At 41.9% G+C, this 22,449-nt stretch overlaps 1 protein-coding gene across 1 annotated transcript; it reads right to left on the bottom strand.

Moving 5' to 3' along the window:
• Positions 1–1,205: 1,205 nt before the first annotated feature.
• On the bottom strand, positions 1,206–21,829 carry il34 (interleukin 34). Its single transcript, XM_029757775.1, has 7 exons — positions 21,474–21,829; positions 13,362–13,499; positions 11,640–11,743; positions 11,377–11,454; positions 4,354–4,536; positions 4,094–4,256; positions 1,206–1,720 (listed from the first exon to the last, which is right to left on the bottom strand). Exons 2-7 carry the CDS (start codon positions 13,399–13,401, stop codon positions 1,674–1,676), a joined length of 615 nt encoding a protein of 204 aa, XP_029613635.1. The 5' UTR covers positions 13,402–13,499; positions 21,474–21,829; the 3' UTR covers positions 1,206–1,673.
• Between the last annotated feature and the right edge of the window lie 620 nt (positions 21,830–22,449).

The following is a 22,449-nucleotide window of genomic DNA, read 5'->3' as shown; positions in this document are numbered from 1 at the left end:
CTGTGTATAACGGAATAAGGCCACCAGAAACATGTTGTCACTGAAAAACACTGTTGGCTGCTACTGTGATAAAGATGGTTAAAACAGTGTACAGTAAGTGTGTATTTTGCATTTGTGAAATTATTTGGACGTGACATTAAAGTAAAGGGCTTTATGATTCTTGAACCATATCGCAATTAAGAATCAATTCACGTTTAGATGGGAGTATTTGGCTGTTTTGGCTGCCAGAGCCAGTCTACCTCTGAAAATATCAAGATCCTTGAACCATTAAGAATAATATATATATATATATATATATATATATATATATCTTTATTTAACTAGGCAAGTCAGTTAAAAACAAATTCTTATTTACAATGAAGGCCTACCAAAAGGCCTCCTGCTGGGACGGAGGCTGGGATTAAAAATAAAACATTTTATAAAAATATCAAAACACACATCACGACAAGGGAGACACCACAACACTACATAAAGAGAGACCCAAGACAACAACATAGCAGCAATACATGAAAACACAGCATGGTAGCAACACAAATCATGGTACAAACACTATTGGGCACAGACAACAGCACAATGGGCAAGGTAGAGACAACAATACATCACGCGAAGCAGCCACATCTGTCAGTAAGCGTGTCCATGATTTGAATCTTTGGATGAAGAGATGGAGATGAAACGGTCCAGTTAGTGTTTTTTGCAGCTTGTTCCAGTCGCTTGCGGCAGTGAACTGACTAAGGAGTCTAATGGTAGACACCTTAAAGGAGTAGTTCACTATTTTACAACTTGATGTTAGATATTTCCTCACCCGGAAAGTAGTCTATGGGTCAGGAAAAACTGTAATCCATGCTTCAGTTTCATTTAAACAGCTAACTTTAGCCACCGCTAAAGGAGGCTCGCTAGGCTGGTGCTAGCACATGTGCGGATCAAATACACTGCTGGAACACCGATTAAGGTGTTTACATGTCCTAATCATTTGAAAGATTGCTCAGAAAACCAGCCGTTTTAAGTTTTTCCATTTTGACCTCAAACTGATTAAGATAAACAGAGTAAGGTGTGACATGATTATTGCGTAATCTGTCTACTGCCATAATCAGTTTAATATCCAATTATTAGTGTGCATGTAAACAATCTCTTGTGTACATAAAAAACTCTGATGTAATCTGACCACAATCAATCATACTGCAGAAATTAACTTGTTGAACCGGGAATAGATTTTCACAAATAATAGCTTTATTTCAGCATTGATGTGCATAATGCCAAATACATGAGTGGCTGGAATTCACTGACTATGCCTGCAAGTCAGCAAAACACCTTAAAGCAATTTATTAAAAAAACATAGAACAGAGAAATAACCGTTTTAAACAAACACATTTACTATAATATTCATAAAGACAAACAGTCAGAGATGAGAGTAGCTGGCTATGTTTGTGATGTTATTTTTATGGGCAACAGTTGCTAATACCTATGTCACCTATAAGTGTTCCCTGATTTCAAAAAATATATAAAATAATTCAAATGGAAATGCTATATCGTGCTCTGCTTGAGCATAGCCACCTGCCTTATACCATACAACTGTCTAAACACATCTAGAACCCACAATCAAAACACAGAACATAAACATCAGTAGACAATATATTATAAATATACATATGAAAACAATAGCGCCCTTCTCAGGTTTACTGTAGTCTCTTTCTGCCCTTCCGCCAGTGAGGTAAGCCACAATCTGAGGGAAGAAAATAGTGTAAGTGACAGATGAATCATGATAAAATCATATCTAAATATTTCTGATAAAATCATACCAACTGTTTCTAATAATCAATGACACTATATGAAACTTTTTTTGGTCTGCTTTGAACATCCTAGCCATGAAGTAAGCCCTTAACCTATTCACTATATTTTTGTGTTGCTAAGTCATTGCTGGGTTTTTTTTTCTTGTGGTTTTTATATTCATTATTCATGTTCCTCACATGAGTGCTTTATACTCCTTCCTGCCTTATATTTTTCATATGGAAAACCTTCAATTTAATTATTAACAGATATGCTATAGCCTCAAAACCTCCACTGATCTCTCTGTAAAATAGGGAAACTATCAACCTTAACTATTGACCTGGGAAGTTAATAGTGCATCATACAGACATGATAACAGGCCTTAACATAACATGTCTACGGCTCTATATTATGTTATGTGTCAGTATGACGCACATATAAAGACAAACACAACAGTAAGGGGACTGGCAAGATGTGTGGGAAGCAGCCAACACCTCATCTCTTCCCCTTTAAGATAGTGTCGAAATCAGACAGTATGGCTTCTTTCCCACGGTCTGACATGACTTAGCTTTCTTTACATTAACTCAAAGTACCATCTGGGTTCAAATTTGGTTGACCAGTCTAACCAGGCAACACATAGCTATCTATGTTTTACCTATATAGGATGTGTAAATGATTAATAAATAGGCTAACAGGAGATATTAACAGGCATGTCCAAGTCCTTTTATGGCACAGACCTCAATGAGTATAACCAGGTGCATAAACAACCATCTCTTTTCAAAACGTGTTGAATAAGAACATAGTGTCTACAGACACTGAAGAGACGCAATGAACACAACAAGCCCATATACAGTATGCCAAACCAGTTGAGTAGGTTTGTGTTGATGGGGAAAATGCCAACTTTTGGTATTTAGCAGTCATACAACTACGCCTTATTAACTGTGAAGAACTACTAAAATAGTGATTTTGTCAGACTGCATAGGCAGCAGCTCTATAGAGATGAGATGATGACTTGGAATGAAATAATAAAGTCATCAAATAAAACAAATGTAAAATACACAACAACTTAAATATTTTATTAAAGTAATGTGAATAAATGATGGTTTATAAGTTATATGCTAATAGGCAATCACTACCATCATGGGACTTTCATTAATTGTTTTATTCTGTCCAAAAGTATGTGGTCACCTGCTCATCGAACAACTTATTCCAAAATAATGAGCATTAATATGGTGTTAGATGGAGTTAAGGTCAGGGCTCTGTACAGGCCAGTCAAGTTCATCCACACCGATCTCGACAAACCATTTTTGTATGGACCTCGGCTTGTGCATGGGGTTATTGTCATGCTGAAACAGGAAAGGGCCTTGCCCAAACTGTTGCCACAAAGTTGGAAGCACAGAATCGTCTAGAACGTCGTCTGCTGTAGCATGAAGATTTCCCTTCACTGGAACTAAGGGGCTTAGCCCGAACCATGAAAAATAGCCCCACACCCTTATTCCTCCACCAAACTTTATAGTTGGCACTATGCATTTGGGAAGGTAGCTTTCTCCTGGCATCCACCAAACCCAGATTTGTCCGTCGGACTGCCAGATGGTGAAGCATCACTCAAGAGAACGCGTTTCCACTGCTCCAGAGTCCAATGGCGGCGAGCTTTACACCACCCCAGCTGATGCTTGGCATTGCACATGGTGATCCTAGGCTTGTGTGCGGATGCACGGCATGGAAACCCATTTCATGAAGCTCAAGACAAACGGTTATTGTGCTGACGTTGCATCAAGAGGCAGGATGAAACTCAGTACTACGCGCTTCAGCACTCGGCAGTCCCGTTCTGTGAGCTTGTGTGGCTTAACACTTCGCAGCTGAGCCGTTGTTGCTCCTAGACGTTTCCACTTCACAATAACAGCACTTACAGTTGACCGGGCAGCTCTAGCAGGGCAGACATTTTACAAACTGACTTGTTGGAAAGGTGGCATCCTATGACGGTGCCACGTTGCTTTTCAGTAAGGCCATTCTACTGCCAATGTTTGTCTATGGAGATTTCATGGCTGTGTGCTCAATTTTATACACCTGTCTGCAACAGGTATGCTGAAAAAGCCAAATCCACAAATTTGAAGGGGTGTCCACATACTTTTGTATATATAGTGTATCATCTGACTTCTGTCACACTTTAACAAGTAGTTAAGACTCATGTTACAAGAGGAGGAATGAATGAAAACTGCATGTCTGGAAAAGTACTCTCTTGATGGACAGTGGGTAATTGAATTAGAGAGGGCAGAGTTCAGAGGTAATGGAAGAGAGGAAGTACAGTAAGGGAATGAAGTGCACTCACAGTCTTGCTCTCTGTCTTCACTGGGAAAGCAGTCTTTGAAGAGACAGTGCATTGTCCGATAGCAGTTATCCAACAGCGATTTGGGGGTCACGAACGTCCAGCCTTTTGAGTCAATCTCCTTAACCCTTTTGTAGATCTCCTCTATTCGCTCTGGTGGCTCTCTCTGAGAGATAAACATACATGGCCATTATGAGATACGTTTGTTCAAACAGAGAGATGGGTAGAACTGTGATAGTGACACTATGGCCGGTCTTACACACCTCATCACTCTGTGTTGGGAACACCTGCTGGACCTTCCTGAAGAGATCCTCCAGGTCGGTGGTGTACTTGTAGGAGGGGTGTCTCACTGGCAAGACCCTCAGAATCCTCTTCAACACCTCCTGGTTGACCAACAGCCACACATCCTGCAGGTCCCCGTCTTCCAGATCCTCCACCCTCGCCCTCTGGAGGGACAAAGAGAAGAGAAAGAAGTGTGGTAGATTGGAACAGATAGAGATGTTTTATTTAACCTTTATTTGATCAGGGAGTCATACTGATACCAAGGTCTCTTTTACAGATGAGCCCTGAATTACATAAATTACAGAAAATACACACTTCAAAATATAAATACAAAATGCAAGCAGAAAGAAAAACTTGGTCATAAAAAAAAAAAAACACATTCATCATTAATAAGGTCCTCAATCATCTTTCTGAATTTCCCTAGAGACACCAAAACATCCAAATTAAGAAATTGTAAAGATTGTTCTACAAATAAGGTGCAAGAAAACTAAAAGCTTAATAGCCTAACTCAGTAAAGACAAAAGGAATTTTCAGAGTTAACTATACCTGAGACCAGGTGTGGTAACTCGTATGTCTAAAGTTCAGTAAAGATATTAGGAACAGTGGAACTTTTTGTAAAATGGCTTCATAAATGAAAACATAGCAATGTATCAACCTACGTGACATCAAAGAGGGCCAACCAACTTTCTGGTAGAGAATGCAGTGAATAGTACTAAAATTGTTACCTGTAATAAAGCGCAGTGCGCTATGATAAACTGCATCTAATGGCTTTAATGAAGTGGCAGGTGCATTCATTTAGATAATGTCGCCATAGTCTAGGACCAATTAGATCGTCGACTGAATAGTCGGCTTTCTACTATTCAGCGAGAGGCAGGACCTATTTCTATAGAAGAAGCCCATTTTTATTCTCAGATTCTTAACTCATCAATATGCTTTTTAAAAGACAGATTGTCATCTATCTAGATGCCCAGATATTTGTAAGCAGGGACACGATCAATATGGACACCATCCAAAGTACATATGCTTAAACAAGACTTATTTTTATGCGCTCTAGAGGACAACGTATACTTAGTTTTATCTGCATTCAATACAAATTTCAGGTCAATAAAGTTTTTCTGTAATACAATGAAGGCAGACTTGTAGTTCAGAAAGAGCCTGATCAACCGTGGGGGCAATAACATACACAACAGTATTATTGGTATACAAGTGCAGGTAAAACATTTTTTTACCCCAAGTCGATATTGTATGTAACAGTAAAAAGTACAGGATCCAAAATCAATCGCTGCGGGACATCTTTTGTAATATCCAGGAGATATGATTTAACACCATCAGTAGATACACATTGAGTTCTATCTGTCAAGTCATTTTTAAACCAGGTCTAGGCCAATTGAGGAAAGCCTCTGAATTAGCAGTGAGTGATCAACAGTATCAAAAGCCTTTGACAGGTCAATGAAGAGGGCAGCACAATGGTGCCTTTTATCTATACAGTTAAGCACATAATTTATAACTACGGATGCAGCAGAGATAGTGCTATGACCTGGTCTAAAACCCGACTGATGTACATTTAGAATACCTTTTCAAAAATAAGATCTTAGCTGAGAATGAATCAAAGATTCTAATATTTTAGCTAGATCAAGAAAGTTTAGAAATAGGGCGATAATTATTTAGGTCACAAGGGTCACCACCTTTGTGAAGGCGGAGTACATGGGCCGCATTCCAAACCTTGGGGATAATACCAGATATAATTCTCAGGTAAAACATATGGGTTAATGATTCAGCAATCAGGAGGGCAGAGAGCTGCAGAGAAAATGAATCAAATCACATTTATTTATATAGCCCTTCTTACATCAGCTGATATCACAAAGTGCTGTACAGAAACCCAGCCCAAAACCCCAAACAGCAAGCAATGCAGGTGTAGAAGCACGGTGGCTAGGAAAAACTCCCTAGAAAGGCCAAAACCTAGGAAGAAACCTAGAGAGGAACCAGGCTATGAGGGGTGGCCAGTCCTCTTCTGGCTGTGCCGGGTGGAGATTATAACAGCACATGGCCTAGATGTTCAAATGTTCATAAATGACCAGCATTGTCAAATAATAATAATCATCATAATAGTTGTCGAGGGTGCAACAAGTCAGTAACACAAGAGTAAGTGTCAGCTGGCTTTTTCATAGCCGATCTTTGAGAGTATCTCTACCGCTCCTGCTGTCTCTAGAGAGTTGAAAACAGCAGGTCTGGGACAGGTAGCACGTCCGGTGAATAGGTCAGGGTTCCAGCAGTTCTGGGACAACAGGTCTGGGACAGGTAACACGTCCGGTGAACAGGTCAGGGTTCCATAGCTGCAGGCAGAACAGTTGGAACTGGAGCAGCAGCACGGCCAGCACGGAATCAAGCATATCAGCCCCAGTAGATTTTTTATTTTTTTTTTTTTTTTTTTTTTTTACATCAACCTTAAGCAAGGCATCTAGAACATCGCTGATAATAAATTGTTGTAATGAAAACAAAGATTCACTAGAAGTTGACGGGTTAACTGCCGAGTCAGCTAGAGGCTGGCAGAGGGAAGAGCAGTCGATTGTCTGACCAGGGTCAATTAAACCACCGTTTGTCTCAAATAAAAAGCCTGCCAAGATAAAATGATGATTAAAAGCATCACATAAGAATTAAATCAATCAATGAGGAGTTAACAGGGTTTTTCACATTTAGCCGTGTGGTTTTGAGATCAATTGTGTCAGATTCAAATCAATACACATACTCTTAAATTGATCTGAGGCCGGGGATAGCAAATCCTGACTCAAATCCCCTAAAATGACCAACTCCGAGGACATAAAAGGTGTTAAACACTCAGATATAGCACCAATAGCATCCGCCATGGCAGCGGTGGGGGGGTTTAGGACACATCGACAACCAGGAGCAAAAATGTCTTGGGAACAGAAATATTTAAAGATTGGGACACCATGACATTTTATTTTACATATATGGCAACCCCCCCATCCCTTTTCTGTAATCTGTCACATCTAAATACATTATAATCATTTACTTCAATCTCTTTATCAGAGACAGAACCCTTTAACCATGTTTCCGAGAGAACCAGAACATCAGGACACGAGTACTGTACCTAAATTTAAATTGTGTCCATTTTATCATTATTATTTTTTTATTTGTATTTTACCCCCCTTTTTCTCCACAAGTTCTATCTTGTCTCATCGCTGCAACTCCCCAACGGGCTCAGGAGGCGAAGGTCAGCTTCATGCGTCCTCCGAAACATGACCCGCCAAACCACGCTTCTTAACACCCGCCCGCTTAACTCGGAAGCTAGCTGCACCAATGTGTCAGAGGAAACACCCTTCAACTGACGACCGAGGTCAGCCTGCAGGCGCCCGGCCCGCCACAAGGAGTCGCTAGAGCGTGATGAGCCAAGTAAAGCCCCGTGGCCAAACCCTACCCTAACCCGGATGACGTTGGGCCAATTGTGCGCTGCCGTGTGGCATTCCCGATCACGGACAGTTGTGATACAGCCTGGGATCGAACCCAAGTCTGTAGTGACGCTTTTAGCACTGCGATGCAGTGCCTTAGACCGCTGCATCACTCGGGAGGCCCTGTGTCCATTTTCTTATCGTGCATTTGCCCAAGCCCCCTACGAGACTTAAAGTCATTCCCAAAAGAGCTAACAGACATAGGGTCATCTACAGCTATTTGTCAACTCCACCAAAGGAGTTGAGCTGCTGCAGGGGACCGGAGTGGCTGCCAATGCTCCATTCTGGGTGTGCACAGGAGGCCTTAGTGTGGCTCCTGTTGCAAGGTTGGGACTGCCATGGGGGGCAGTAGTGTCCAAGGCCAGTCCTGGGGATGGGAGTAGGGAGGGTAACCAAAACTAGCCTGAGAGGGAGGTTGTGGGGGGGCGAAGCTTCAAACTCTACATATGAGGGCTGATGATGTGAATGAAATCTCTTCTGGAGCAGGGTAGATATTACGATCTTCGCAAGGGGAAGATGGTGGAGGCCCTCTCTATCACTCCCCTTAGTGATGTGGCCACCCTCTCCTGTTGGGTACACAGGTCATGATGATATGGCTGGGGAAGTCAAGCTGGGCCACAGTCAAGCTGGGCCACGACGTTGCGTTGGTTTTTTGTTATAAAGAAATAACAAAACATGCCGAAAAGCTGCTGTGTTGTTCAATGTACATGTAACCAGGTCAGGAATCCCGACCTACGGATTACAATGCTCCCACGTAGGGAAATAGAGCCTGCGAGAAGAGCCCTGTGGCTTCAGGCTATGTCGTGGGAGAGTGGGAAATAGGCTACACGTAGCTAGGTTTGTGGAAAACATTTAATCCCAGGTAAGACATTTAACTTGTTTAGTACAGTCTGTTTGTAACTCCACTCACTACTTATAGCTGTATAGTCCATTTGTTTGTGTTGTTGGTCGGTAGCCAGCTTGCACTCACTCACTCAAGTGGCTGCTAGCATAGCCATGAAAAGAAGCATGAGGGAATCCCTACAATATTACATTTTTCTAAGTAATGAGAACACTAGGGAGCAGGCAATGTTGGATGTTGTACTTTTCTTAAATGTAGAATTGTAATTGACAAAAACAAGCAAGAAAATTGCATTTGAAAAAGGTCAAGTATTTGCTGTGAGCCAATGTGGTAACCACATGTTGTTTTCCCCACAGGCAGGATTGAGACATTCTATCTAATACCAACTGGGTCTATACATGATGGCTATAGAAATAAGAATAAATAGAATGGGCGTCCCCATTCAAGTCAATGATGGCATAATGGGTGGACTGGCGGCCATTGCGAGTGTACCCAAAGCAGGAAGTATAGGCAGGAAGTAAAAGCAGGAAATGTACCCATCAATCTGTGCTGTGATTTGTTGAATCAACTTAAATTACATTACAAGAAATACATTCCATTGCATGAGCCACATCAGTTAGCATCATTTGAATGAACATTCTATATTACTACATTACTATGGAAATTATTACATCACAATACAAGGAAGCCATTGCGAGTGTACCCATGAGTTTAACAGTCAAATTGCCAGGGTAAGAGGTTCCAAGCCTGTTTTATTCATTCTTATTTCTATGGTGATGGCAAGGTCTCTGAAACAATGCTTAGAGAATGCAGCCATTTTCATCTCCATGGTGACCTCTTTAAACAATCCACTCTGCTCTAGAATGATGTGCATGTGCCTCTTGATGAAAGCACTTATTATTAAATGATGCACCTGTAGATTATTTCACTAATTGTGTGTAAAGTTGTCATCAAGGAAAAGGTTGGCTACTTTGAAGAATCTAAAATCTATTTTGATTTGTTTAACACTTTTTGGTTACTACATGATTCCATGTGTTATTTCATAATTGTGATGTCTTCACTATTACTATACAATGTGGATAGTAAAAATAAAGACAAACCCTTGAATGAGTAGGTGTGTCCAAACTTTTGACTGGTACTGTTATAACAAAATAATTTAACCAAAAAATGTAATTTAAGGAGGAGCTCTTCTTAAGTGCTGCTGCTCATAGTCCCAGTTGGTACTGTATTAGATAGAACCAATGATTTATATATACACTAGATGACTGATAGGGGGTGCTGTGTTGAAGACACCGTGCCTCCCTCTTGACACTCCCTCACCGGTGTACAAAATATTTTAGAAGCTATAGAAATGCATTTATTAATGTATACATTCGTTTTTGCACACTTTTAAATTATATTATGTGAGCTAAACATAAAATATTTTCCTTCAAGTTAAATGTTTTTAGATGACTAATGTCACTGTCCCCACTACAACAAAAACATTGTTAAATACATGTCATTTTGTCCTTGACAACATTTAATTCAAATACTGTAGAATTCCTTTCATTCCTATGGAGGACTGCTCCTACTGGGGAGTGCCAATATTGCAGTCAGGTGACTTCAAAGCCTCTCAATGGCCAATACATAGCATCAGCAATCCTGGGTGTATACAAAGACAGTACTGCATGATGATATGCTAAAACTGCTTCTCCAATAGAAATCCCTGATAACACCTGTAGGAAATGTCATGGCTAGCTAAAAGGCGCTGCATGGTCAATCTGACATCTGCATTGGCCGTGTAGTATTTACAGTGATATGGCTCTGCAGAAGTCAGGACATTCATATTTCTTGCGCTTTGTGGAGCAGCGCAGAACTGTGGAGCAGAGCTGTTGTGAACGAATTTGTCAAGGAAGTGAGTTAGTGTTTATACAGAACCTCCCACCGCCACCTACTGTCAACCAATAATTTCAATGCGGAGCTATACAGCTATACAATTTGGGAGGTGCACGGCGATGCGGTACAGAGCTCAATTTGGCCTCTGCATGCCTCCGGAGGCTCCGCAATTGCGTCACACCCTCCATAAGGAGCCTCCCACCAAATTTACAGATCAAGCATAAATTGGCTTTTAGCTAGCTAAACTCATGTGTAGAAACACGTCATCGGGTCTAACGGTGGTCTCACATGTTCAACTATTTAAGACATAGGCTCAAATCTAGGTTGTGCCTTTACATTTTGAGAAAATCAACAACTAAGGGGACTTCTCAAACCCTGGTCTGTTTGACAAGCGTTCCCGGGAATTCTCACGATATTGCGCCTCTGGGTTTAGAAACCCGGTGGTTTATTTACATCATTGAATAGAGCGCCTGCCTGTGGGGAAAACAAGGTGTGGTTACCTAGGTTACCCCTTTTCTGTATAACAAAAAATCAAGGACAAAGTTGGCTCTTTTACAATGGGTGTGAAAGGGAAAATGTTTTTGTTTTCCCCAATTTGTGTGCGTGGTCGAGGAGAATTCCTTATTATTACGTGATATCGACTTGGACTATGGAATTGGTTGCTAGGTGACTGATGGAGTGATAAGAGTGAAGATAAAGGAGGGAGAATAAGGAAGCAATGTAGACGAAGGGTGAGTGAGTGGGTGGTGTAACAAGTCGAATTTTTCCATGACTTAAGTTAGATCAGTGATAATGATAAGGAAACAAAGGGAGGGACTCACCAGCCTGGTGATATTGCTGAGTTTGAAGACCTCCTCATAGTGAACTCTGATGGTGTAATTAATGGGTAAATTGTGCTTCTGTTAAAAAGACAGGAAAAAGTGTCAGATTGTGTCTGTAGAAAAATACCACTTTTAATGTAATCTCCACATATCAACTGTCATTGTCTTTTTTCTATGCTGTGATCCACACACTAGTCTTGCCTAATTTCATGAATATTCCAAACTTGTTATAATTGTCTCGATATATCCTGTCCCCTTCTTACCATGTTACGTCTTCGGCCTATGAGTTTGTTTTCCAATGTCTTCAAAGACGTGCACTGGGCAGTTCTGGGTGTCATCAAAACAGATGGTAGTACACATATCAAACCTACAGGGGGCACAACATACATACGATATCATATAACATGTCACTCACTGACGCAGTTAAATATTCTAAAACAGTGTCGTAGCAGTATTGAAGTGGTATAATTGTGGTGAGAACTGAGTAAAGATGTTGAGACTGTCACAGTGTAAAGCTAGACCTCTGTGGTTGCTTTGCTAAAATGAATTATGCTGAACCATGACCTCTTCTTTCCATCAGACTCATCATCTCACTGAGAATCCACCAATCTAAGAGAAAGCCCCAGCTGAGCCAGATTACAATACTGATTAAACACAACAATAATCTCCGCTAAAACGCTTTCACCTTAATCTGCATGCGGTCAAGTGCAGGAGACATCCAATACAGTCATGGTCAGTGGTACATTTTTGCTATTATGTTTGAAAACAGGATTTTGGTCCTGTGGTCCAAACGCAGATTGAGACAGTAGTACCTATTTTGACAAAAGGGTATTTTTTCTCAGGAGTAACTAACTCTGACTAGCACAGTTTCATAGCAGTGGTGGCATGCAGTCCAAAGCCAGTCTGTTGTGGACCACTGTGTGGTTAGATCCTGTGGTTGAGGGCTTAGATGTAGATGATTGTATAGTGACTCCGAGTCAGCAAAATCCCCAAGACCTCACAGCACACTTCACAAAGACCTAGGAATGTACCTCACTGCACTCAGTCTACAGTCAGGGGCTCAATCATCAGATACCTCACTCACCCTACCCCCCTCTCTTGCCTTCAATACATGTTCTTCCTCTCATTTTTTACTCAAGTGTGTGTATTTCTTTCTCTCTGTTACAGGACGTGGTTAGATACATCGGTTTAACAGCTTCTTTGGAACAGAAACCAGACCTACGCAACACTTTTTTTGTTATCTCTCTTTCAATCTGAGATAGGAACTGATCAGACCTATGACGTCTTCTACTGTCAATCCCCTATACACTTTCTAGCTTGAGCTCTCTGAAATATACATTGTTTGTCTATGATAAGTCATGGTTACAGTTCTTCAGTATAAGGGGGGGGGTGGCGGCTTTGATCTCTTTTACAAAAACACTTTAGGGGTTTCTCCATAGCAGAACAAACTTTGTGTAAACCGTGATGAAGGTCTATTGTCCGAAACATTCGTGGTCCTTTGTAGAATATACAAGAATGTCAGTGTGATTGACTTTCTTTTACTAACATATGGTATGCAAACCAGGGTGCCCAATGGGAAAAGGTATGCATCAATCGATTTATTACCACTCTCCAAAGACAACTGGGGCTCAGTTGCTGAACAGAGGTATGGTACTATAAACTCCCAACGGTCTCTACTGACAGATGTATTTCCTCACACTATTAAGTGCCTCTTAGGGCTCAGTAGGTGTATAAGTGGCTGAAGTGATGAGGCCTCACCGAGCCCATTGCAACACAAATAAAAATGATTCAAGAAACCAGGAATAACATCCATAATCTACCGGTACAAATAATCTCAGTTCTGATCCCACACCACTACATCCCCACAATATGTCAAGACTCTAGCCTTTGGCCTGACACGTCGTTCCCAGGGCAGATGCTGTAGGTTAGAGTGACATCCGCAAGCCCCCCAATTCTTCACACATGCACCACAGGACTTCTCTTACCCAATAGAGCTCCCAGGAGCCAGGCTGTTGACCGGACCATACTCCAATTTATGCCCCTGTTTAAACCCGCTGGAGGCCTCCGACTCAGATCACACACTGTTCCAGAGCACCACAAGATCCTTCTCGCTCCTTGTTAGCCTGTAACAGCAACACAGACAGGCATTTTTAACAGTTCGACATTGACTGTCTTCACTGGTTTCAATCAGATTTGTTCTGAATAGCTATAAACACCACAAAACCCTTGTCAGGTTGAAAGAACAGGAAATAATCAATGTACAGTATACGTTGACATTTGATGACAGACGTATGTGTACATCTACGGCCACCAACCACTTAATGTCAAAAGGAGAAGTTTGAATTTTTAAACACTGTATTGCCAAAACCGGTGCATAGACAAAGCTGCGGGAAGATGTTTGGGGGTTGGGGGGGAAACAGTTTTTTGCCAGCGCTACAAACGGCTATATCGTGGACACCCCTTCAAATTAGTGGATTCGGCTATTTCAGCCACACCCGTTGCTGAAAGGTGTATAAAATCGAGCGCACAGCCACACAATCTCCATAGACAAACATTGGCAGTAGAATGGCCTTACTGAAGAACTCAGTGACTTTCAACGTGGCACCGTCAACGTGGCACCACGCTTCCATCAAGTCAGTTGATCAAATTTCTGCCCTGCTAGAGCTGCCCGGTGCTCTTATTGTGAAATGGAAACGTCTAGGAGCAACAACGGCTCAGTCGTTACCACACAAGCTCACAGAACGAGACCGCCGAGTGCTGAAGAGCGTAAATATCGTCTGTCCTCAGTTGCAACACTCACTACCAAGTTCCAAACTGCTTCTGGAAGCAACAAGCACTGTTCGTCGGGAGCTTCATGAAATGGCTTTCCATGGTCGATCAGCCGCATACAAGCCTAAGATCACCAAGCGTCGGCGGGAGTGGTGTAAAGCTTGCCGCCACTGGACTCTAGGGCAATGGAAATACGTTCTCTGGAGTGATGAATCACGCTTCACCATCTGGCAGTCCGACGGGCGAATCTGGGTTTGTCGGATGTCAGTAAAACACTACTTGCTCGACTGCATAGTGCCAACTGTGAAGTTTGGTGGAGGAGGAATAATGTTCTGGGGCTGTTTTTCATGGTTCGGTTTAGCCCCCTTTAGTTCCAGTGAAGGGAAATCTACATGCTACAGCATACAGCATACATCCTTGACGATTCTGTGTTTCCAACTTTGTGGAAACAGTTTGGGGAAGGCCCTCTCCTGTTTCAGTGTGACAATGCCCCAAATACACAAAGCGAGGTCCATACAGAAATGGTTTGTCGAGATCGGTGTGGAATAACGGGACTGGCCTGCACAGAGCCCTGACCTCAACCCCATCGAACACCTTTGGGATGAATTGGAACACCGACTGCGAGCCAGGCCTAATCTCCCAACATCAGTGCCTGACCTCACCAATGTTCTTGTGGCTGAATGGAAGCAAGTCCTTGCAGCAATGTTCCAACACCTTGTGGAAAGCCTTCCCAGAAGAGTGGATGCTATTATAGCAGCAAAGAGGGGGACCAACTCCATATTAATGCCCATGATTTTGGAAATAAACGTTTGACGAGCAGGTGTCGACATACATGTGGTCATGTAGTGTGTATATACAGTCGTGGCCAAAAGTTTTGAGAATGACAAATATTAATTTTCACAAAGATTGCTGCTTCAGTGTCTTTAGATATTGTCAGATGTTACTATGGAATACTGAAGTATAATTACAAGCATTTCATAACTGTCAAAGGCTTTTATTGACAATTACATGAAGTTGATGCAAAGAGTCAATATTTGCAGTGTTGACCCTTCTTTTTCAAGGCCTCTGCAATCCCCCCTGGCATGCTGTCAATTAACTTATGGGCCACATCCTGACTGATGGCAGCCCATTCTTGCATAATCAATGCTTGGAGTTTGTCAGAATTTGTGGGTTTTTGTTTGTCCACCCGCCTCTTGAGGCTTGACCACAAGTTCTCAATGGGATTAAGGTCTGGGGAGTTTCCTGGCCAAGGTCCAAAAATAAAAAATAAATTCCCCGAGCTACTTAGTTATCACTTTTGCCTTATGGCAAGGTGCTCCATCATGCTGGAAAAGGCATTGTTCGTCACCAAACTGTTCCTGGATGGTTGGGAGAAGTTGCTCTCGGAGGATGTGTTGGTTCCATTCTTTATTCATGGCTGTGTTCTTAGGCAAAACTGTGAGTGAGCCCACTCCCTTGGCTGAGAAGCACTCCCACACATGAATGGTCTCAGGATGCTTTACTGTTGGCATGACACAGGACTGATGGTAGCGCTCACCTTGTCTCTCCGAACAAGCTTTTTTCCGGATGCCCCAAACAATCGGAAAGGGGATTCATCAGAGAAAATGACTTTACCTCAGTCCTCAGCAGTCCAATCCCTGTACCTTTTTCAGAATATCAGTCTGTCCCTGATGTTTTTCCTGGAGAGAAGTGGCTTCTTTGCTGCCCTTCTTGACACCAGGCCATCCTCCAAAAGTCTTCACATCACTGTGCTTGCAGATGCACTTACACCTGCCTGCTGCCATTCCTGAGCAAGCTCTGTACTGGTGGTGCCCCTATCCCGCAACTGAATCAACTTCAGGAGATGGTCCTGGCGTTTGCTGGACTTTCTTGGGTGCCCTGAAGCCATCTTCACAACAATTGAACCGCTCTCCTTGAAGTTCTTGATGAATGGTTGATTTAGGTGCAATCTTACTGGCAGCAATATCCTTGCCTGTGAAGCCCTTTTTGTGCAAAGCAATGATGACGGCAAGTGTTTCCTTGCAGGCAACCATGGTTGACAGAGGAAGCTTCCAGTCTGTTATTTTAACTCAATCAGCATGACATTGTGATCTCCAGCCTTGTCCTCGTCAACACGCACTCCTTTGTTAACGAGAGAATCACTGACATGATGTCAGCTGGTCCTGAAATGCAGTGGAAATGTTTTTGGGGGATTCAGTTGATTTGCATGGCAAAGAGGGATTTTGCAATTAATTGCAATTCATCTGATCACTCTTCATAACATTCTGGAGTATATGCAAATTACATACATACACACTGAACAAAAATATAAATGCAACATGTAAAGTGTTGGTCCCATGTTTCATGAGCTGAAATAAAAGATGTCATGCCCACAAAAAGCGTATTTCTTTCAAATTTTGGCACAAACTTGTTTACATCCCTGGTAGTGAGCATTTCTCATTTGCCAACATAATACATCCACCTGACAGGTGTGGCATTTCAAGAAGTTGATTAAACATCATGATCATTACACAGGTGCACCTTGTGCTGGGGACAATACAAGGCCACTCTAAAATGTGCAGTTTTGTCACACAACACAATAACACAATACCACAGATGTCTCAAGTTGAGGGAGCGTGCAATTGGCATACTGACTGCGGGAATGTCCACTAGAGTTGTTGGCAGAGAATTTAATGTTAATTTCTCTACCATAAACTGCCTCAAAAGTTGTTTTACAGAATTTGGCAGTAAGTCCAACCAGCCTCACAACCGCAGACCACGTGTAACCATGCCAGCCCAGGACCTCCACATCCGGCTTTGTCATCTGCGGGAACATCTGAGACCAGCCACCCAGACAGCTGATGAAACTGAGGAGTATTTCTGTCTGTAATAAATCCCTTTTGTGGGGAAAAACTCATTCTGATTGGCTGGGCCTGGCTCCCCAGTGGGTAGGCCTTTGCCCTACCAGGCCCACCCATGGCTTCGCCCCTGCCCAGTCATGTGAAATCCATAGATTAGGGCCTAATTAATGTATTTCAATTGACTGATTTCCTTATATTAACTGTAACTCAGTAAAATCATTGACATTTTTATTAAATGTTTTATATATACAGTACCAGTCAAAAGGTTGGACACACCTACTCATTCAAGGGTTTTTCTTTATTTTTACTATTTTCTACATTGTAGAATAATAGTAAAGACATCAAAACTATGAAATAACATATATGGAATCATGTAGTAACCAAAAAACTGTCAAACAAATCAAAATATATTTAACATTTTAGATTCTTCACAGCCACCCTTTGCCTTGATGACAGCTTTGCACACTCTTGGCATTCTCTCAACCAGCTTCATGAGGTAGTCATCTGGAAGGCATTTCCTGCCTGTTTGGCACTGTCCGGGGGTATCATCGGATGGGGCCACAGTGTCTTCTGATCCCTCCTGTCTCAGCCTCCAGTATTTAGCTGCAGTAGTTTATGTGCCGGGGGGCTAGGGTCAGTCTGTTACATCTGGAGTATTCTCTTGTCTTATCCGGTGTCCTGTGTGAATTTAAATATGCTCTCTCTAATTCTCTCTTTCTCTCTTTCTTTCTTTCTCTCGGAGGACCTGAGCCCTAGGACCATGCCTCGGGACTACCTGGCATGATGACTCCTTGCTGTCGCCAGTCCACCTGGCCATGCTGCTGCTCCAGTTTCAACTGTTCTGCCTGCGGCTACGGAACCCTGACCTGTTCACCGGACGTGCTTGTTGCACCCTCGACAACTACTATGATAATTATTATTTGACCATGCTGGTCATTTATGAACATTTTAACATCTTGACCATGTTCTGTTATAATATCCACCCGGCACAGCCAGAAGAGGACTGGCCACCGCTCATAGCCTGGTTCCTCTCTAGGTTTCTTCCTAGGTTTTTGGCCTTTCTAGGGAGTTTTTCCTAGGGAGTTTTTCCTAGCAACCGTGCTTCTTTCACATGCATTGCTTGCTGTTTGGGGTTTTAGGCTGGGTTTCTGTACAGCACTTTGAGATTTCAGCTGATATACGAAGGGCTATATAAATAAATTTGATTTGTATACAGAAGAGCTCTATTTGGTAAAAGACCAAGTCCATATTATGGTAAGAACAGCTCAAATAAGCAAAGAGAAACAACAGTCCATTATGACTGACATGAAGGTCAGTCAATCTGGAAAATGTCAAGAACTTTGAAAGTTTCTTCGAGTGCAGTCGCAAAAACCATCAAGCACTATGATGAAACTGGTACTCATGAGGACTGCCACAGGAAAGGAAGACTCAGAGTTACCTCTGCTGCAGAGGATAAGTTCATTAGAGTTAGCAGCCTCAGAAATTGCAGCCCAAATAAATTATTCAGAGTTCAAGTAACAGACACATGTCAACATCAACTGTTCAGAGGTGACTGCATGAATCAGGCCTTCATGGTCAAATTGTTGCAAAGAAACCACTACTAAAGGAAACCAATAATAAGAAGAATAAACTTTCTTGGGCCAAGAAACACAAGCAGTGGACATTAGACTGGTGGAAATCTGTCCTTTGGTCGGATGAGTCCAAATATTAGATTTTTGGTTCCAATTGCCATGTCTTTGTGAGACGCATAGAAGGTGAATGGATGATCTCCGCATGTGTGGTTCCCACAGTGAAGCATGGAGGAGGATGTGTGATGGTGTGGAGTGCTTTGCTGGTGACACTGTCTGTGATTTATTTAGAATTCAAGGCACGCTTAACCAGCATGGCTACCACAGCATTCTGCAGCGATACACCATCCCATCTGGTTTGCGCTTAGTGGGACTATCATTTGTTTTTCAACAGGACAATGACCCAACACACCTCCAGGCTGTGTAAGGGCTATTTGACCAAGAAGGAGAGTGGTGGAGTGCTGCATCAGATGACCTGGCCTCCACAATCATCCGACCTCAACCCAATTGAGATGGTTTGGGATGAGTTGGACCGCAGAGTGAAGGAAAAGCAGCCAACAAGTGCTCAGCATATGTGGGAACTCCTTCAAGACTGTTGGAAAAGCATTCCAGGTGAAGCTGGATGAGAGAATGCCAAGCGTGTACAAAGCTGTCATCAAGGCAAAGGGTGGTAATTTGAAGAATCTCAAATATAAAATATATTTTGATTTGTTTAACACTTTTTGGGTTACTACATGATTCCATATGTGTTATTTCATCGTTTTGTTGTGTTCATTAGTCTACAATGTAGAAAATAGTAAAATAAAGAAAAATCCTTGAATGAGAAGGTGTCCAAACTTTTGAATAATACTGTATATATACAGTTGAATTCGGAAGTTTACATACACCTTTGCCAAATACATGAATACGTTTTTCACAATTCCTGAATTTAATCCTAGTTAAAGTTCCCTGTCTTAGGTCAGTTAGGATCACCACTTTATTTTAAGAATGTGAAATGTCAGAATAATAGTAGTGAAAATGATTTATTTCAGCTTGTATTTCTTTCATCATATTCCCAGTGGGTCAGAAGTTTACATACACTCAATTAGTATTTGGTAGCATTGCCTTTAAATTGTTTAACTTGGGTCAAACGTTTCAGGTAGCCTTCCACAAGCGTCCCACAATAAGTTGGGTGAATTTTGGCCCATTCCTCCTGACAGAGCTGGTGTAACTGAGTCAGGTTTGTAGGCCTCCTTGCTCGAACACGCTTTTTCAGTTCTGCCCACACATTTTCTATAGGATTGAGGTCAGGGCTTTGTGATGGCCACTCCAATACCTTGACTTTGTTGTCCTTAAGCCATTTTGCCACAAATTTGGAAGTATGCTTGAGGTCAATGGCCATTTGGAAGACCCATTTGTGACCAAGCTTTAACTTCCTGACTGATGTCTTGAGATGTTGCTTCAATATATCCACATACTTTTCCTTCCACATGATGCCATCTATTTTGTGAAGTGCACCAGTCCCTCCTGCAGCAAAGCACCCCTACAACATGATGCTTCCACCCCTGTGCTTCACGGTTTGGATGGTGTTCTTCGGCTTGCGAGCATCCCCCTTTTTCCTCCAAACATAACAATGGTCATTATGGCCAAACAGTTCTAATTTTGTTTCATCAGACCAGAGGACATTTCTCCAAAAAGTACCATCCCCATGTGCAGTTGCAAACCGTAGTCTGGCTTTTTTATGGCGGGTTTGGAGCAGCGGCTTCTTCCTTGCTGAGCGGCCTTTCAAGTTATGTCGATATAGGACTCGTTTTACTGTGGATATAGATACTTTTGTACCTGTGTCCTCCAGCATCCTCAGAAGGTCCTTTGATGTTGTTCTGGGATTGATTTGCACTTTTTGCACCAAAGTACGTTCCTCTCTGGGAGACTGAATGCATCTCCTTCCTGAGTGGTATTATAGCTGCGTGGTCCCATGGTGTTTATACTTGCGTACAATGGTTTGTACAGATGAACGTGGTACCTTCAGGCGTTTGGAAATTGCTCCAAGGATGAACCAGACTTGGAGGTCTACACATTTTTTTCTGAGGTCTTGGCTGATTTCTTTTGATTTTCCCATGATGTCATTCAAAGAGGCACTGAGTTTGAAGGTAGGCCTTGAAATACATCCACAGGTACACCTCCAATTGACTCAAATGATGTCAATTAGCCTATCAGAAGCTTCTAAAGCCATGACATAATTTTCTAGAATTTTCCAAGCTGTTTAAAGGCACAGTCAACTTAGTGTATGTAAACTTCTGACCCACTAGAATTGTGATACAGTGAATTATAAGTTAAATAATCTGTTTGTAAACAATTGTTGGAAAAAATGACTTGTGTCATGCACAAAGTAGATGTTCTAACCAACTTGCCAAAACTATAGTTTGTTAACAAGAAATTTGTGGAGTAGTTGAAAAACGAGTTTCAATGACTCCACTTCACATGTGAATCCAAAATACATTTGAATTCTGGAATTCTCACATGTGATCATTCATTCACGTGGATTTCCATGATCAGTTATGACAAAATTGACAACAAGAACATTAAATCACACATCACAGCTGTAACTTGGAGAAAAGTAGAGGACACTGTCCCAAAAATAACTGTATGGACATATGTTATATGACAATAAAATGCATAGCAAATAGAGTAGGTATAGCCAACACTAGCAAATAACATGTCTCTAAGTGTGATGGGAAATGTTACATGGATCCCAAGGGTCTTTATTATTTAGCCATATAGCCTACAATATCAAAACAGCACCTTCGGGTTGCATCCTCAGCGTCCATATTAAATAATAGCATGTCTTATAAGGCCATATAACTAAAGTTGGCTAAGCGCAGCAATACATAACACATCCAATATTTGCTCAAGACGTTACAAATATCACTTCCATATTCACCTGCACAATCACAGCAGTAACTCCACAGAAACTCGCAACTTCAACACTCCGTTATCTTCAGAATGACCATCAGCAGCGGCGACCAAAAGCACACATGGTTCACACAAACGACTTACTTACAAGGCTGGGAAACCACGCGTGCGTGTCTGGTCAGTGACATTGAAACAATGTCATCTTTAATAGATGGCCTACGCGCAGCAACACCCAGAGCAAAACCCCCGTTTTAGGCGAATTTGGGAAACTCCCTGAAGCCTCACTTTCTTTGGCCCAAAACTCCAAAACGAGAGAATTTTGATCAATTGCGCAATGCCCATATGGTCGTCTCCAGCTCCACCTTGCAGGCGCAAATGGTCAGGTTTTACTTTCACTTTCCATGGACTGCGCCATAACTCTCCTAAATAATAATCTCACCCCCGACTGGACTGCCCTAAATATTACATTCTAATTCAATATCCTAATACAAATTCTAAATTATAGAATTCAGATACAATTTGTTGGCACAGATATCGCACCATACTCCACATTCAGCTCCTTAGGTTTAAAACTTACTCCATGTGCTCAACAGCCACGCGGCCATGTAAGGCAATTTATTCACAATCACACAATTTCATGACATTAACATCACTTATCTTCTAGGGCACAGAGTTCATTGTGAACAAATAGACTGACTTCTCGAGTGACCAACATATGCCTACTCAGGACAGCTAGGGTACCAAACTGTCCCACCACAAACGCCCACGTGGATCATTGTGGATTTATTTGGGCTTTATCCCGCAGTACTGAGGTGCAGCATGAATGAGACTCTGGAAAATAATACTGCAATGGCTACAGGATTTGTTAATGGTTTTGGTAAAATTTCTGAAGCTGAAATGGGCTGCTCGAGTTTGAGAAAATGCCAATATTATGGGGGACATTCATTTGCCTTCTGACCCAGGTGGTTAACTTATCATCATCCATTAGTCAGCTGTAAAATCAA

Source organism: Salmo trutta, chromosome 7, assembly GCF_901001165.1.
Source record: "Salmo trutta chromosome 7, fSalTru1.1, whole genome shotgun sequence".
NCBI lineage: Eukaryota > Metazoa > Chordata > Actinopteri > Salmoniformes > Salmonidae > Salmo > Salmo trutta.
This window is presented reverse-complemented; position numbering and strand designations above follow the sequence as displayed.